Source organism: Poecilia mexicana, unplaced genomic scaffold (genome assembly GCF_051168715.1).
Source record: "Poecilia mexicana isolate PSO_F unplaced genomic scaffold, ASM5116871v1 scaffold_9, whole genome shotgun sequence".
In the NCBI taxonomy this organism is placed as follows: Eukaryota; Metazoa; Chordata; class Actinopteri; order Cyprinodontiformes; family Poeciliidae; genus Poecilia; species Poecilia mexicana.
In genome coordinates this window covers 3290230-3308373 of record NW_028263378.1, presented here as the reverse complement: position 1 = coordinate 3308373, position 18144 = coordinate 3290230, and the positions used below count along the sequence as shown (strand labels likewise).

At 37.2% G+C, this 18144-nt stretch overlaps 1 protein-coding gene across 3 annotated transcripts in view; it reads right to left on the bottom strand.

The window, feature by feature from the left end:
* Window positions 1–18144, bottom strand: part of slc39a14 (solute carrier family 39 member 14) — a 31563-nt gene that overhangs the window by 4206 nt on the left and 9213 nt on the right. For 2 of the 3 annotated variants that reach the window (XM_014989951.2, XM_088008625.1), the window contains exons 2-9: window positions 17818–17981; window positions 15406–15751; window positions 13184–13361; window positions 9986–10155; window positions 4903–5025; window positions 1810–1980; window positions 884–1124; window positions 606–790 (exon numbers count right to left, since the gene is read on the bottom strand). In XM_014989951.2, the coding sequence (XP_014845437.2) occupies window positions 606–790; window positions 884–1124; window positions 1810–1980; window positions 4903–5025; window positions 9986–10155; window positions 13184–13361; window positions 15406–15723 (1386 nt within the window). In that variant the 5' untranslated portion in view covers window positions 15724–15751; window positions 17818–17981. Of the gene's footprint in view, window positions 1–605; window positions 791–883; window positions 1125–1809; window positions 1981–4902; window positions 5026–8812; window positions 8983–9985; window positions 10156–13183; window positions 13362–15405; window positions 15752–17817; window positions 17982–18144 lie in introns of all 3 variants that reach the window. The other variant, XM_014989949.2, reaches the window with a different exon arrangement.

Genomic DNA, 18144 nt, shown 5'->3' with positions numbered 1-18144 from the left:
AAATATTAAGCTTGTGAACCAAACATTTAGCTTACCAACTAAATATTTAGTTAAACTTGCTATTTAATCTGAAGCTAAACATTTAGCTTGCTAATCACATATTTAGTTTCCTAATTAGTTTAGCTTGACAACTGAATATTTAGTTTAAAGCAAAATGTTTAGCTTGCTAACAAAATACTTAGTTTTCTAAGTAAATATTTAGTTTGAAGCTCAATATTTAGGTTGATAACTCAATAGTTAGTAAACTAAATATTTAGTTGCTTGCTGTCAAACTAGTTAACGTGCTAATTAATAAAATATTTAGCTTGCACTCCAAGTTTTCTAGTGAAATATTTAGTTTGAAACTGTAACATGTATAAATGAATGAACATGCTCAAAATGACTGAAATGTGAACCCACATTTCTTTGCTTATTGCTGTTCGTTTTTGACTGTGTAACTTTACAAACGGCACCACATTTTCCCATAATGCAAAGCGGTATGTGGGTCATAAATGGGCTATGGCCAGAAAGGCAGCAGAGGTAACCGCCGAACATTTCACTTTTCTCCTAAACGCCTTCTACAAGCAGAATGTAGCAACTCGATGTGGATTTCCAAGTCAGCTCACCATGTCTGCCAGAGCAATGTAGAGGAACATCCCTCCAGCCAGAGCGAAGATCCAGTTCGGAGAGAAACTGTTGCCGGCCAGGATCCCAAAGCCCATGCCCAGGTAGCAGCAGCAGGCTGACAGGAAGTTAAAGAACAGCGCCTGCTGGATGCTCATGCCGGCATTCAGGAGGATCACAAAGTCTCCTGCAGAGAAAGGAACAGTCATCATCAGCTGCTAACCATAATGTGGCGCAAACTGAAATTATAAAAATTAATTTGCTTGTTTTCCAGACTCACCGAGTTCGTGCGGGAACTCCTCACAAAGAATGGCCACAGAGGTGCTGATGCCCTGGAAGACCGAGGCGGTGAAGGAGGCGCCGATAGCCAAGCCGTCGATGAAGTTGTGCAGGCCGTCGCTCAGCGTGATCATCCAGGCCAGCGTGCCGATGTCAGAGTAGGTCGTTCCTTTCAGCCAGTAGCAGCCGCTGCCTCGGCCGCCCGACCGCGCCGCCGCTGCGCTGTCCGGCCTCTCAGACTCCTGGAGAGACGGGAGCAGAGCTTGGTAACCAAACCGAAATGACTCTGGGACGGCTTAACAACTCATCCAGCAGGCAGCAAAAGCAACTCCTAAAGCTCTGAAGGCATCAGGTGAGGTCAGAGTTACTGATTTGGTAATAATATTGAAGAGAAAATGGCCTCCACTGTGGCGTTGCTGAAACATTAAAACCTGACTGAAATCAATTTAGTGTTTCTCAAAGTAGGAGCCTCAGAAAGCTGAAGTAGAAATAGAGAAGAATTTTTTAATCTTAAACTTTTCATCATAATTTTTGTTTTTGTTACTCAGTTTTTTTTGTTTTTTTTTCTAGAAAATTTAAGTTAAAATAATTCATCTCCTTTTCTGATTGGCTTCTAGTCAAATTCATTGAGCTGCTTTGCTCCTCAAGCAAGAAATCAAGATGTTTCTGACCAGTCAGACCAAAGGAAGCGACTTGTTTTAAAGATTGGACTGGGACTGTAGCAGCGTGACCTAAAAAAGGCCGTCTGTGAAACCCTCCAATGTGGCTGGATTAAAAGAAATTGCTCCACAGTGAGGTAAGATTCACCGCTACTTAGTTGCAGCATACAGAGCTAGAATAGATCTGTGCTGTGTTACCTTTGCAGGAGGATTCAAACAGTTTGTAGTAAAGTAAAATAATTTGTCTTGTTTTACGTCCGATCCCCACCTGTGGCGCCTGTCCGGGGCTCAGCATGAGCTCTCCCTCGCCGGCCTCGTCCACTTTCCCCTGCGCCAGGCCGCCGGCCTCTCCGTTCTGCTGCAGCTTCTCGCCCTCCTCGGCGTCCCTGTCCGGGGCCGAGTAGTGATCTGCGCCGCTGTAGTGACTGTGGCTGTGGCTCTGGGTCGAGGAGGCAAAAACAAAACGATTAACGATGTCAAAAACAGCAAAAACTGATGAACAAGAACATTTAATAAACCCTCCATGTTTATGATAAAGATCCCAGAGCAAACAGCGAGAGAAAGTTTTACCTATAAGTTGTACTAAACTGAGAGTCGCACTACTTCAACATGTTCTTACTCAAGTAGAAGTAAAAAGTACCCATCTAAGAAATAAAAAATATATATTATATTACGATTCACATGGCCTATACCAATAAATAATACATCTGATAGAATATTCAATGTTCGAAATACAGAATATTCTCTGAACTTCGATCCAGAGTGATTTGGTGAAATCAACTCACTCTCTCACTCTTTGGTTACCTAGCAACAACCTGCTGTGCAACAAACAGTTTCAAGTTCCCTCCAACTCCGGTTACCTAGCAACAACCAGTTGAATAATTTTGCCACCTTTTGCCTCATAACTGCTTAAAAATAATAATAATAAAAAAAAACAGCAGCACTGAGAGGAAACTGTGGATAAAAAGGGAGGTCACCTGCCAGATCGGCATTATTTCAGAGACTTAAAACAAAAATACTAACCAATCATTATATCAATTTATATAAAACGCTTATAAGTAAGAGTAAAAAAATACTTGTAAAAGTAAATTATTTTCCAAAAAGTTACTTAAGTAAATGCAACTAGTTACAACCCAACCTTATATAATCCCTCTAGGTTAAGAGTGTCCAAACTTTTTACTTAATGAGCCAAAACTGTCAACAATTGAGGGATACAAAAGATTGCTTTTTAATTACTTTTATTTAAAAACTGTAAAGAATTGGCACAACTAACATAATATTTTAATACAGTAAAGAGGTCTGGTTTCCATAGAAAAGGGAGTTCTAAGTTATTATAGATCTGAAAATTACGTAGTTTTGTCTTGTTTAAAAAAAAAACAATCACTATCTTAATGTCGATGGTTTTTCTACACTGTAAAAACACAAAATCTTAGTATTTTTTGTGCAAAAATCTTAATACACTTTAAATAAGACAAAAATAATTAACAAGTAATTTTTCAGCAAGATATAGGAGCTTGTTTAAAGCCAATAATTTCTTAATACTGATGAAAAAATAAAACACTAGTTCTAGTAGCATATTATTTAGCTTATAGTGTAACTGGAAGCAACCACTAGATGGCGCAGCTGTTTCACAATGAACTCCTTTATTTTATTCTCACAACATTTTGTGAATTAAATAAAACTGAATTTATTATCTTAGTCTCACAGTTTCAATCAGTTTAGTTTTTAAAGAGCAAAAATGGTCAGATTACAACAAGGCCACAAACCTGTAATAAATTATTTTGTTTGGGGTTAAAAAAAATTATAATGTTGAGAAGAATCATGAAACAAGTCACCACTGAGCACTACTTAATATTTACAAGAAAAGCTCGTTTATTGGAAACGGAAAGAAGAAACCAAGTTAAATTTTGTTCATTTTATTGCTCTGCATTATGAGGAGCATTTTTACAAACAATGATTCATCTTCTTGAACTTTGACTGACGTGTAAAACGCCCCGTTTAAACAAAGGCAATGCAAACAGCCTGTAGAGATTCTGAACATCCTTTTTCATCACATCAGTTATTAGAGAGCAAAGATCCCATCCTACAAGTCAAACCTGCTGCTGATTAGCAGAACAAGTTCAAGGTATTCACTCTGTGGCATGTCGGCTGGAAATACCAGTTGGAGCAAAAGTTTCGTCTGGTAGGGTTGGGGCTAGGGTTAAAATATGTGAAAATATATATCATAAAACTACAGAGCCTTACAAACTGATTCATATAACCTGACCTTTATTAACTATTTTTCTTATTATAGTCAAAATCTTTAGTGTGACAAAGGAACAAAAACTTTGAAGTTGGATTATGTAGAAACACTGAAGCAATGTTTAAAAATGTTTAATCAAGATAACTGCAAGATCTGTAATAAATCACAATTAATACAGAACTAAATATCAACAAAATAAGCAACATTTTCAGTTCAAAACACCTTTTTGCTGCTAAATGATTGAATAAATACACACATAAGATCAACAAATACTTCTTTAGAAATGTGGGCTGTAGACGCTAACACTAGCGTTAGCTCCTGTGCATTGAGAAGCTTTTTTAGGCTTGAGTAGCTTCCCTAGAAGGCTAACTCCTTTTAGCACAGCTTGAACAGTAATAGTCTTTTTCAGGGTCTCATCAGATCGTTTTCTGAAGCAAAATTAACATCCAGTGGGCCGAGAAACAGCTTTGTTATACGCTGTTGTTTGCATTGTTGTACCAGAAGCATGCAAATATAAAGGTTCCAGCTCGGGACTACTGTACATAAAAATATATATATAAAAAAACAATAAATTGACTAAAATCTATGTAATTAAGTAAAATTAACAAGTTAGAATTTGGGTCTTACCCAAAATCTAAAGCCAAAATAGTTAAAAGTAGCTTGAAGTTGACAAATGTTAAAGTGTCAAATCTCAAAGAATGATGAAGAATATTTTGGACATGGCAGGGTGCAAACCTGGCTCAGTTTTTACAGGTTCAGTTGGGAAGAAAAACTCAATATTCAAGTAAAAACTGTGAGAGGTTAGTTAGTTGAAGGTTCATATAAGTCGAGTCTGCAAAGCGGTGCAGTAGGTGGCACTCTTACATTGTCACTGATACCCGATCTAGATTTTTTGTCAACATTAAACTAATGTGTGGGATTTAGCAAATAGAAACAATTTATCTCCTAATTTTAGTAAAACAAAAACATTTAGTTAGACTTAATCTCAAACAGCAAGAACAAAGAAAAAAGTCCTTTTTCATGAAGCGTATGTTCACTTCGGGACCAGTTTTGTCACATTTGAACCATCTTAGGTTGCAGTAGTTGGACAGAACAAAAGCAGTGTTAATATTAACTCACCCCTTGCTTTTGCTTAAGGAGAACCTTGAGAACTTTTTCTGTGAAGAAGAAGAGGTAGAAGCCCCCGAAAACCACGGCCGATTTGGATACGTAGAAGTCCACCATTGGGTCGAAGCCGAAGGCCTAACGGACACAGAGAATAATCTGTTAGTTTGAGGAGATTATCAGGAGTGTATTCTGTAAACAGGAGTCAATACTGCTGTGTGTTTTGTTTAGGTTTATACAGTTATTGTGTTTCTGGTAAACTTTAGTTTGTTGAGGTTGTGTCTAGGTCAAAACTAGTTTATTTAATCATAAAATTAATTATGAATCTCTTTACAAGTCATTTTATAGGGCAGAAGTCCAATAAGAATCCAGTATTACAAGACAGATTCAAAGCTCAGAGAGTCATTTACCTGGCGCCCTTTGAGCTTAAAGGTGTTTTCAGATAATTCAAGGTACATGTATTCGAGGAGTTGCACAACTGCGTCTGCACAGTTGAGAAAATGTTTGACAGTATTTGAGTCTTAATCCCGCCCACTGAAAGTACTCTAATGCCGTACACTGTAATAGAAATTTCAGTTAAATCCATAATTATTCAGAGGCAGATATAAGTTTAAATTAAGCTTTAATTTTACTAACATGCTTTTTTTATATATATAACTGGAGGTGATTTTCCCATTATTGCAGTGAATGCCAATTTTAATCTGATTGATAATCTGTGGGAGGAATTGAAGATTAGGGATAGAGCAATGGTAAATGTAACTGGGGCCTGCCCGACGTGTGCGCGTTACGTTGGACCCAGAGTTCTGATGCTTAACATGTGACACGTCCGTGCAAGCCAGCAAGCTTGCACAGCTGGACTTGCCTTTGGTAAATATCAGGAGCACATCTGTGCAGTTTAATGATATGCTTGACATGGTCCACCACCAGAATGGTGGTCCACCATAAGGACCTGGTTCCTTATGAACCAGGTCAGCCATAGCACTATAGTGATGGACCTGGCATGAGCTTCAGTCATGAAGCTGACCTGGTTCATTGCTACAGTGCAATGGATGAACCTCATCCACAATGATATTCAGTTTGAGACTGACAACTATAAGCTATAATATAAGGTTCTCACTAACGGTGCGAAATAAATAAAAAAATAAATTCAGTGGATAATTGTTTTTTTCTAGAAAATTTTCAACCTTCATACTAAGGATTTTAATTCACATTCAAAAATTCTGAGAAATAATAAATTTATGTAAGCAAAATATGACTAGTCACAGGAAATATGTATTCTTCCCACAATGGGAGACCTGTCTCTGCGCAGGTGCTGTGGTAACTAACCATAGCACCTGCGGTGGCTCTCAGTATCGTAGAGAGTTTCTCTATCCTTATGAGACACCCAGTGTCGTTCTCAAGGACCCTGACAAAAAACCATAAGCCCTAGCAAAATTTTGAAAACATTTTACAGGAGCAGGCATGTGTATCTATGTCATGACCGACTTTGAGATCAATAGGGTGATATTTGTGGCCGTGAGGGGGAGTTAAAAATAGTTTTGGAGTCAGAAATCCACTGTGTTGTGTGTGTGAATCAGAGAGAAAAATTCCTGACTCTGAGACGCTAAACCTCGTTTTTTGCTTGTTTTTCGCAATTTATGTCATCATTTTAACTCATAATCCCACTAAAAGTAAAAGCTCCCTTCTCGGGATCAAGCTGAACATTGTGATACCACTTTTGTGGGGATACACGCAGCGGTACGAGCCGCATTAACGGTGATGGAAGAAAATAAATAAATCAAGATGTAAAGAGACCGCTTATTGGGTGTAGAACAGCAGGTTCTTGACACGCATTGCATAGGCAGGCCCCAATAATCAAAACATGAAAGGAAACATACTAAACTCTGGTTTTAAATAAAAGGAAGGATTTGATTACTGTAATGCTAATACAGATTTGTTTTTTATTTTTAGAATAAAGTATGAATTAAAACATTTTTTTTCCTTTCCTCTCAAAACAGTTTTAGAGGATGTCTGCTCACATTTTCTCTAGAAGCAAACATTTTAGTTGAAGGAAAAAATTTAATCTAAATCTGCCAGATGTATGAGTAATTTCTGGCCCTACAATAGATTTTTGGCCTAAAGAAATAAACTACTTTTTAGGAATGTAAGGTGTCTTAGTTTTACTGGGCTTAACGCAGATTAGGAGCCTCATAATGCCAGCCCATTAAAGAGGCTTTAAAGCTTCACACAAAAGAGGATGAGTTCAGAGGATTAGGCTTGCTTCCTCTGACATCTTCACTTAGCTTTTGTTTAATGTAAGCCAGTAAATAACTACAACAGGCTTTAAACTGGCCGTTAGCCTCCAATTCCATCCCCAAATAAAACCGTAAAAGTAAAATTTTAGCGCTTTATTGCATCATAACCGACACATCTTCGAACGACGCGGTTCAGACGCTTGATCCGATCACACCCAGGCTCGGTTAAATACATGTGTGAACGTGCTAAAGGCAGATTGAAGATGGCATGGATCAGAACACCTTCAGAGATCTTCTAAGACATTTTTATCTGCACTAGTTTAGCTTAGCCGTCTGAATACAATCTGCTCCGAGCCACGATGAAGCAATCTACTACCTGACCACTCACTGAACTCAGGACGCCCATAGGGCTCAATTATTACCTTGGTGAAGCTAACGCTAATTAGCATTTAAGTGATAATAAACGACAAAATGCTTCCTGACCGTCCACGCAGCCCCTCGACTGAATGAGCGCTGTTATGGTGATGTTTAAGGGGCTTGTTGGATGTTTATTTCAAAACAGAACCGCAATAAATTCATTTTTTTTCCCCCACACGGACTAGTATTGGACCGCTTATTTTCTCGTTCCGCCATCTTGTGTCAGCGGCGCCCTCTGCTGGATGGCGACCAAACAACAACACTACACCAAGTTCAAACGTACATTGTTAGTTAATAGATTGGAACTAATTTTAATCTAATAAACAATAGATATTTAATCATAGTCGAATAATTGTTTGCATCCCTATTTGCAATAACTGGCAATGAGTCTTTAAATCAATGTGGGTGAATACTAATTAGTATTTTAGTAATTAATCTGACAATCTAAAAAAAAGGCATATTCTGTAGATGTTTTACTTACCAACTTAATTTTTTTATACAATATTAAAATATACCAAAGTATGCAAATTAATACTTCAAATCCTTTTTAGATGGGAAAATAAATATTTTATTGCTTAAAGTGTGATAAAAGCATTCCTTTTATGAACTCATGATCATTTGTAGCAAAGGATGTATCTGCAACTAAAACTTAATACAGTGTACGGCTGAGCTCTTGATTTTTTAGGTTAACCAATTAATAACTGCGTAGTAAAAGGTGCTTAGTAGGAGATTTTATTTGATTTTTACCGAATTTGAACCAGGTGTTTCTTGTTTTTCTTATTCTAAATTCAAAATGTATGTATATTTTGTACAGTTTTGGTTTAATTACTGCCCAAAATGCTATATTCTTTCAGTAAATGATCTTTTTTGAGTTTGTATACTCCAGTTAATGATTAATCGATTGCTAAATTAGTTGACGATCATTTCAATAATCGATTAATCATGATTAATCTGACTAATCATTTCAGCCCTACTGCATTCAATCAGTATTTCTATAAATTCATTGATGTAATCTACCTAAGCATTTTTGAGTCTAATGTGATTTAACCCTCATACGTTTTTTTTTGTTTGTTTGTTTGTTTTTTGGTGATTAATTAATCTAAAACAATTACAAAAAGACATTCTTATAGTAGAAACTCAAGTAGAAAACAATAACTAACAGTAGTTAAAGCAGGAAAAACCCAAGAAATTTTTAGGTGGATTAAATGATGTAAAATCAACACCGAGAATCTTTGTGGAGAAATGAGAAACAGCCCTGAGGTATGTAACTCTACCTCGGGGATGAGCTGAAACAAGGCGTTGGAGTACAGCGTGCCAATGGCCAGGGCTATGAAGTAGAGCAGCAGCCGCTTGTAAAAGGTTTTCTTCATGAAGGGCACCACGCTGGCCCCGATCAGTGAACACAGAGAGATCAGTGTCACACACAGGAGCCCATAACCCCAAACTGACCAATGGAGCAGAAAGGAAAGACAAAGACAGCCAGTTAGTGCAGTGATTATCTTATCTGATTGATTATCAGGGTAAAATCACCAAACAAAGATTCCTGTAGGAGAAAGAATTAAACAAGGAGCCCGTTATCCGGTGGGAATCTGCCCTGAGGATGATTATTTACCTTCCTGTGAGGCAGCATTTGAAACCAGTCCATTTCCTTCACAGAGGAAGTCATGACAGATACAGACCTTGTTCCAGGCTGCTCAGATATCACTGCATAGCTACAGGGAAAACCTGAGCAGCGTCACTGCTAACAAAGGACACCAAGCCAACTGCAGTGGAAATACTTCATGTATCTATGTGTGTTTTTTACTAGGGATGCACGATTTGTCGGCCTGAACATCAGCATCGGTCGATGTTTGTCTTTTTTGTTTTTTTTGTCTTTTTTTTTTTACATATCGGTATGGATAACTAAAACTTTGCTGCCATTTGTAAAAAGAGAGTCCTTTTGTCACAGAATCGAAAGGTTTTGGAAATGTATATATAGCATTTAATATCGGTTATCGTTCATAACAGGAATATAAACATCGGATATTGATATCGGTCTACATTTTCAGATCGGTGCCTCCCTAGAAAACACTATATTGGGGCAAAATACAATTTATTTGGTCTTTCATGAATTAGTGAAAAACCAGACTGACTCTGATAAAGACCAGATCAATTTTAAGTGTATGTATTTTATGTATTTTATTTTGAATGTTCATGTAACATCTACACATAGATACAAAAAGCATGTCAAATGCCAGGTAAGGTGAAGAAAAACCACCATCAAGAAACAAAAGCAGGAAGAGGAAAACCACCAACTAGAAACTGATCAAAGGTGAAACAACTCTCTCTTCAAAGAATGAAAGCCTTCAACATACTTTTCAGCTTTTTTTTGCTTTTGTTTGTGCTCTGAAAAGGTTTGGATGTGTAAAAAGGTGTAAAAGATGTACGAATACAGTCAGCTAGCAAACCTCAGGTATGAGCTGTAGGACGGCTGTGGAGAAGAGCGTGCCAATGGCCAGAGCGATGAAAAAGTTCAGCGCATGTTTCATGCAATTCGTCTTCATCAGAGGTACGATGGCAACTCCGGTGAGAGAGCAGGCATTGATCACAGTCACGCTCAGAAAAGAAAAACCCCACACTGCACGTGGAATAAAGAGGAGCATTAAAACACTGTGAAAAACCAACTGAAATTGCGTCTAGTTTTCAGAAATGTGTTTTAAAAAGTCCACTTTTTTCCACTTTAAAAATGGTTTTGAATATTAGCTGTTGAACATAAAGGCTGTAGAAGAAAAAATAAATAACAGTAAGCGTGATAAAATACCAATAATACAATGTCTAAAAGGTAAAAAAAAAAAAAAAACAATCAAGAGTTGTCACAAAAGGAAAACATTAAATATAAACTACAAAACAATAATTAAACCTGTAAAAACAACAAAAACATTAAGAAAAATCAGCTTTTTTATCCAAAGCGGTTGCATCTGCAAAGTTTCTCAAATAAAATGTGAATTTGTTAGTGTTAGTAATGCACCTGTTGATACATTGAGACATTGTTCTTTCCACCATGTGCCCTGTTGCCTAGCAACCGTTCCAGCACTGAACACTAGCTGCTAAAAATGGAGTTTGAGTTTTGTTGCTACTTATTTAATCAATTATTAAGTAGGTTACTGAATTCATGAAATAAGGATTTTCTTGTAAAAATAATTTTTTAAAGTAGATGACAAAGTACACAACCGCTTTAAAATGTTAACTTTTTAAGCCGTTAACATTTAAAATGTTAACGCCTTAAATAAACAGCCACAGTTTTTGTCCTGTTGTCTTGTTTGAATTGTAAATTATTCAAATTTTTCAGCATAGAGGAAGAGGATTAAAATCCTCTTTGGCAGTACATTTGCCAAAAAGTAAAAATAAAAAATAAAAAGTTCCCAGATTACAAGATTTAACATGCCATTATTATTTTTTATTTTACCCTAAAATGTTTAGAAAAAAAGAAACTTAAAATCAGAATAATGTGCATGCTCCAAAAAGTACCTTTTTTTTGTTTTTTAGCTAAATTTGTTTGCATAGCTTTATAAAGAAACTGAATTTATGTATTTTATTTTTAATTTCCTGTAATAAACCCATCCATCTTCTTTACACCCTTGTCCCTTGGCGGGGTCAGGAGGGTTGCTCTCCAGCTAACATTCTGGGCGAGAGGCGAACCCAGAACCTTCTTGCTGCAAGGCAACAGCTCTACCAACTGCGCCACTGTGCAGCTCCCTGAATAAATATTTTCAGTAATTCAAAAGAGTTGAAACTCAACCAACAAGCACTCAAATTCTTTGTGAAGACAGTTGGTGATGATGATGATGATGATGATAAAGCAGAAAAACATCAGCGAAGACACTAAATAGGAAAATAACTAATGATGTTTTTTAAAAATATTTCCACATAGGGTTCTGTAAACAAATTAAAATGTTCATGTCAAAGCAGAGATAGCTGAGGCATGTATCTAAATGACATCTGCCTCGGTGCTGCTGGGAAATCTCTGCAGGATCTGAAAGGGAAAACTGCTGAGGAGCCAAAATAAGCTTCTCCTAAGGGGGTGAGGCGAGGTGAGAGCGGCTGAGGAGGAAAAACAAATCTGTCGGTACAGAGAGGGAGGCCAAACTCTTTCTCTCACCTGTCGAATGATAAATACAGGACACTTTTCCCACAGCAAAATTCAAGCACTTCCAAGGTAAGTTTTGCATTTTCAAGGTAAGTTTTCAAACCTTGCAGATATAAACAATACAAATTAACTACAAATATGACATAATTTATTACAGTCATTACTAATATTTTGTGACAGTATTCCACATCCTACAGTAGGGACAAGTTAAACTAAAATATAACAAAATTGTATGTTTTGGAATGTGTCTCAACTGTTTCTTATCTGGTTTGCCTGAAAACAATACAAAACAATCTCTAAAAATATTCTCGCTAAGGTTTCTGGCAAAAATAAATGTTATCTTTACAAATTCAGGCTCTTAATCCAACATTAGATTGGACTTTATTTAGAAAAAAACTTTGTAATCTGAATATCAAGCACTTTCAAGGATTTTATATAGAATCAAGCACTTTCCAAACCTTGAAAACACCTACTTTCAAGGATCTCAAGCTCCAGTTTGAAAACCAGCTGCAAAAATCTAAGTAATTTCACTCTTATAGATGTTCTCTGCAATATTTTCTGCAGTTGAAAAAGTAAAACAAAGTCTGTGTGATCAACAACAACAACCGACAGAAGCCTCTCTATTTTCAGTATCTTCAAGAAAAACTACTTCCAGGTCCTTCAAGGACGTCCTGCAGGCTGTGTTCATGCAGCACTATGGATTGAGTTGCAGTGACTCAGCTGCTGATGAAAGATGAGCTTTGCCATGGGGACCACTTCATCTAGATTAGAGCCATACCACAATATGAATATGCAGGTGAAGCATTATTGGTGAAGCTGAAAGACTGTATTTATCACTCAATAACCTAAGACTAGAAAGTAGAACATTTGGGGGATCAATAATTTAACCTTAAATGTGCTTAGATGTCTAAAAATGACAATGAAAGCGCTAGAAAAAAGTTAAGAGATAACAACAAAATGTATATGCAGTCATAAGAGTTACTTATGCATAAATATGTAAAAAAAAAAACAGAAAAGAAAATACCTATGTTCACGCTAAACCATTAAACAGATAAGAGTTAGCTGAAACTAAAGCTAAACAGCTAAATGCATAAAAAAACATTAGCAGATGCTAACGCTAAACGGCTAAGTACATAAAAACATCAACAGAAACTAACACAAAACCACCAAACACATAAGATCATTAGCAGAAGCTACCACCAAACTGCAAAATATATTAAAGCAGTAGTAAAATAGCAAAGCTAATGCTAAACCACTAACCACACTGAACAACTTAGCACAAACCAATGCTAACCACCAAACCATTAAAAACATTAGCAGAAGATACTGCTAAGATGCTAAACCATGACAGAATCAGCAGAAGATAACGCAAAACCACTAACCTCATTAACATTAAGCAAATTAGTTGAAGCTAATGCTAAATCACTAATCAAGTAGCGTCTTAGCTGTGACGAATTGAGGGACTAGCATGCTAACGTTTATGATTTTTCCCAGTAAGACACTGCAGCATTCTTCTCACCTTCTGCATCTGAAGGCCTGGGGGCGGGGTCAGTAATTAGCTCCTCCCCCTTTTTCGTCTTGCAGGTGCCAGCGTCCAGCTGCTGCAGCATGGTGGGGCACAGCTTCTGGAGACCTGGCCCGTCCAGCCGTGACTGCTCACTGATGCTGTAAATGGCCAGCGTGTCTGCAGGCAAGCACTGGGAAAGCAAACATTGGAATGAATGAATCAATCAATCAATCAATCAATCAATCAATCAATCAATCAATCAATCAATCAATCAGGACAGAAAAACAACAAACCTACTGCTAATTTATTAACATCTTTTCATCAAATACAACTTTTAAGAGTTGTTTAGATTTATTCAAAAGGGAATCAGGTTTCAAAGTAACTTCAGGTGGTGTTTTTTTAATATACCAACCACTAATCATACATCTATCTGTGCTAAGCCTGTTGCAATAATCCAATAAATTAACTGAAACAAGCGTGATCATTTCCATTTGCATGATTGTTTTTCTTGCGTTTCTCTCTTTTTCTAACAAAAACTGGATAACGAAAGTCTTAAGTTTGGTGCTTAGGCCTCAACTAGCCTGTTTTCAAGCACAACTTTGTTTACAGAGACTTCATAATTAATCTTATTTGTCATTTCTGTCGTTTTATTTATTTTAGATATTTAAATGTTTACCATTTCATCTTTTCGAGAACACAGCCTTTTTCCTGGAACAGTTACAAAATCACTGCAGCTTTTGGAGAACAATTTAGGACACGAACAGAAACTCGTGATTTGATCCATAAGTAAAATCTGCAGTTTATTTTGTGTCAGAATCCTCTGCAACATTACATAACTGTTTAAATGTTCCCATTTCCTACCATATTACTTAATATGGTAGGACAGAAGGTTATTAAACAAGTTTAAGAATAGTTTCTAGCAGATGTTTAGCTCTATGCAGATGGCTCATATCTGACCGCATTACTGTAGGAAGAGAGCAGTAAGAGCTGCTAGGTCAAAGGTTACAGGTTTGCGTCTTGTTCCTTGAAGTGCCCACCTGTTCAAACAAAAGACTTGCTGGTTTTTATTACCTTATTCCATTACAGCAACACCCAGCTGGGAGCAAAATGGAGCTTTTTCTCTTATTTTTCCAAGAACTCAACCTAAATCAATTCAAAAGCAGATCAGCGTCCGTGACACTAAGTATGGGAAATATGAAAACTATGCCTGGTTCTGCTCCAACACAAAGCTGGGGAACAAGTCGCTCCTCTTCCTCTGAGATGTGAACATGAAGAAGTGGCTGTAGATTCATTGGTCCAAGCAGAGATCAGATCAGAACCACATGAAGCAAAAACTGAACGTCAGGTTGGAAGAAAAACCTGCAGAATCTTCCAAACCCAAAAAGTTTTCCAGGCTCCAAATATCATCATTACATCCACTAGAAATGAATATGGTACTTTAACTAGGCCTGTCATGATAACACATTTTACTGGACGATAAATTGTTCCAGAAGTTATTGTAATAAACAATAACAAAACAACAGAAACAACAAATAAAATGAATTATAAAGTCTCTATAAACAAAACTGTTGGTCAAGAAAGGTTTAGATGAGACTGAAGCACCAGACTAAACACTTTCATCATCCAGTTTTGGTAGAAAAAGGGAGAGAAAAGAGGAAAAACAATAAATCATACAAATTAAAATTATTGAGTTTGTTTTAATTTAATCACGCAATTAATCTATTTGTTGCTTATAAATAGAGAAATCAGACATATATGGAATTTTTACACGAGCCGGCACTTTAATGCATTAAACATTTTAACAGCATCTGTTTGGACATTTTAATTCAGATGAAACGATTAAAGTGAAAAAATATCTATATTTATTTTAATTGTATTTTTGTTTTTATTGTTGCCTCTTTTAAGACCTTGTAATGTGTCTTTAGGTATTGTTAAAAATGTCTTTCAAAAACACATAATTACTTAGTCGTATTTTCAAATTTCCTGTCAACTTTAAGCATTTTTTCACTCCCGGCTTAGCAAGTTTTCTGGGGGAAACCCTGGATCTGTTTAACCTTTTATATTGTCTTTTCCTCTTTAACAAACCTGCTGACTCACCAAAGACGTTGGAAAATATTTAGCTTACTAAGATTTTGTTTTTAAGTGTCTTTTGAGTCATTGTGATCCATAATCCTGACATATCGTAAAAATCCACTGAGTAAATATCCTGACTAGAGATAAAGAACAGTTCGTACCTTGGAGCTGTTTGTTTTGGGTGGCGTAACTGTCGTTGTCTTTGCCTCATCTCGGCCGTCGTTTGAGCCTTCACTTTGGCTCTGACTCAGCAGCGCCAGGAGGGAGCGCAGCTGAGGCACCGTGATGGTACTGTTGTCTCCGTAGCGGGCCAGCAGGTCCTGGAGAACCTGGGCAGGTGACTGTGTGTCGCTTTGCTCCTGACACGTCACCTGGCCGGCCCGGCAGAGCAGCACGGCCACCGCCAGCAGCAACACCGGCTGGGAGAGGAGGGAGGTGATCGTCATAGTGACCCTGCCATGAGGGGACCAGATGGGCATGACTTCTTTAAAAGATGGCGGGTGTTATCTGCAGGCAGGAAACAATGAATCACACGTTTAAAGCTACGTCAGTCCAACTGAAAAACACGTATGAACATATATTCTGTTATAAGGTGACCTATTATGGTCCTTGAACAAGTTGCACAGTGCAGTATGACGTCACAAGTGCAAGATCCCACCCCCATCTCCCTGCTGGAGGGCAAAGAGCTTTTAGCTAACGACGACTAGCAGTTATCAATATAATGCGCTAAATCTTAAATATATGTGTGATGTATAAAAGAAAAATGGACGCAGTGCTTTGCTACCAATTGTCAACACTACGGCAACAAGATAACAAGGTCAGAAAAAAGTTTTAATTAAGAAAAAAACAACGAAGGAGAGGGAAGTAGTTCAGTTACGCTAGCTTGACTATGACATCCATAACATGTAGCTTTGCTGTGGAATTAGGTGTTTTTCAGTTCAGTTAAAAAAAAAAAAAAAAAACAACATAAACACCAACTCTGATAGATCACCAGTAGAGCAAGTGTTTAAATTAGCTCATCAACCACCGCAGCGTTAGATTAGCGAATAGTATTGATAGCTATTCTACCATAACGATCACACATTAGCGGCGTTTCTGTCAGTTACCATGGCAACGAGCCTGCGTATAGCGTAGCCGACACAAAGGGTGACAAAAAAAAATACGAGTAGTTTCGAGTTATTCTTCAATGTCTTTTTCTGTGCTAGGAGGACAAAAAAAAATAAAAATAAATAAATCACAAAAAATTATTTTGCAATTCAAATCAGAAAAACAGTATGGCCGCTAATTATTTTCAACTTTGGGATTCTCACCCATGTTTCTAAAAACTTGGACAAAAAGTAACTACCTGGTCACAGCACAGCAGAACACTGTGAATTCACCCCATAAACGCATCATTTCCATTTGGACTGAAATGATTAATTGGATTAATCGTATTATTAATTAGCTTGCATAAATTCTTTTTTTTTTTTTTAAGTCCTAGCTAGCAGTTTTTCCCATCTGAGACTGATCAATAATATGTTTTCAATATATTATTTTTTTAAAGGTTTTGTTGGCTTTAGTGGCCTTTATCTGAAAGTAGTTTGACAGGAAACAGGGTAATGAGAGAGGGGGAAGACATGTGGCAAATGTCGCCAGGCCGAGAATCTAACCTGTGACCACAAGGACCAAGGCCTTAATATGCGGGTCGTACTTTGCCTCTGCGCCACCACAGCACCCCATATATTATTGTTAATATACTGCATTCTGTTTGGCTGAGACTTCACAATCCATATCATTTATTGTTGCAGTTGTTTAGTTTATTTTGGATATTTAAAATGTTTTCACGTTCCAGTGTTAAATGTTCTTTAGAAATGAAAGTTTCTTGATCTTTGAGGCCAAGTTGCATTGTTCTGCCTTTAGCTTTATATTAGTTAAAAATGACAATACTATCCTTTATCGCAATAATTTCTAGGATAATTTATCTTCAAGCTAAATTTGTTACCTTGACAGGCCTACATATGATCAAAATATCAGTTATCAGCAACGACACATTTTTAAATCAATGCATCCATCCGTTTATTATTAATTATTTTTCTTCCAAAATCTATTTAACCAATTATTACAAGATTTTTAAGATCAGAGATACAGAGCGATGTCTTCTCTGTTTAAATATTTTACGTCATGTAATTATGTTCAACATAATTAGATTAACTGGAAGATAGAAAGGTTTAAATGGAGTCAGGACATGCAGCTGATGATAATCAGGGTTCAGTAAAGCTGGAAAGGCAACAGCAGCTCAAATTACGCTCCTTACAACCTTGAAGGGACGTTGAACCCTGATGGAAGTTTTAGATGTGCTGCTGAATCTAAGGCGGCTCTGAAAGCAAATGGGTCCCAAAATATCTCTACAGAACAAAAACGGGTGCATCCATCTCGTTTTACTCACTTCCTGACACCAAGGTTTGACGCTGAGATTAAATACAAGCCCAGCATTTCTGACCCTGATTCACTTTAGAGTTGCCTGGAGACGTAAATGTAAAGCTGGGCCAAACAAACAGAACCATTCATGTTTGTGCTTGGGATGAAATGCTCACCTTTTTTCTCTGGACTCCCTGACGGTAGCTGCTACGTAAAGTGCTTGATTCAGTCCGTCTGGCCCGAGGCTCGGACCACGCAGAGCGATGCCCTCTGTTTACCTCGTAGCCGAGACGGAAAAACTGCCTAAAGGGAGCGGATGTGTCTTCGAGATAGAGCTGGACTGTAAATAAAAGAGATAAACATTAAGGTTAGAAGGAAAAAAGAAAAAGCAGAGTAAGAAACATGAAGTTTGATTCAACCCACTCAGCTTTTTTCTCCTCTATAACGTTCAGAGTGAGCATTCCTAGTTGAATTGTACCCAGTAATTTTAAAAGGGAAGGTCA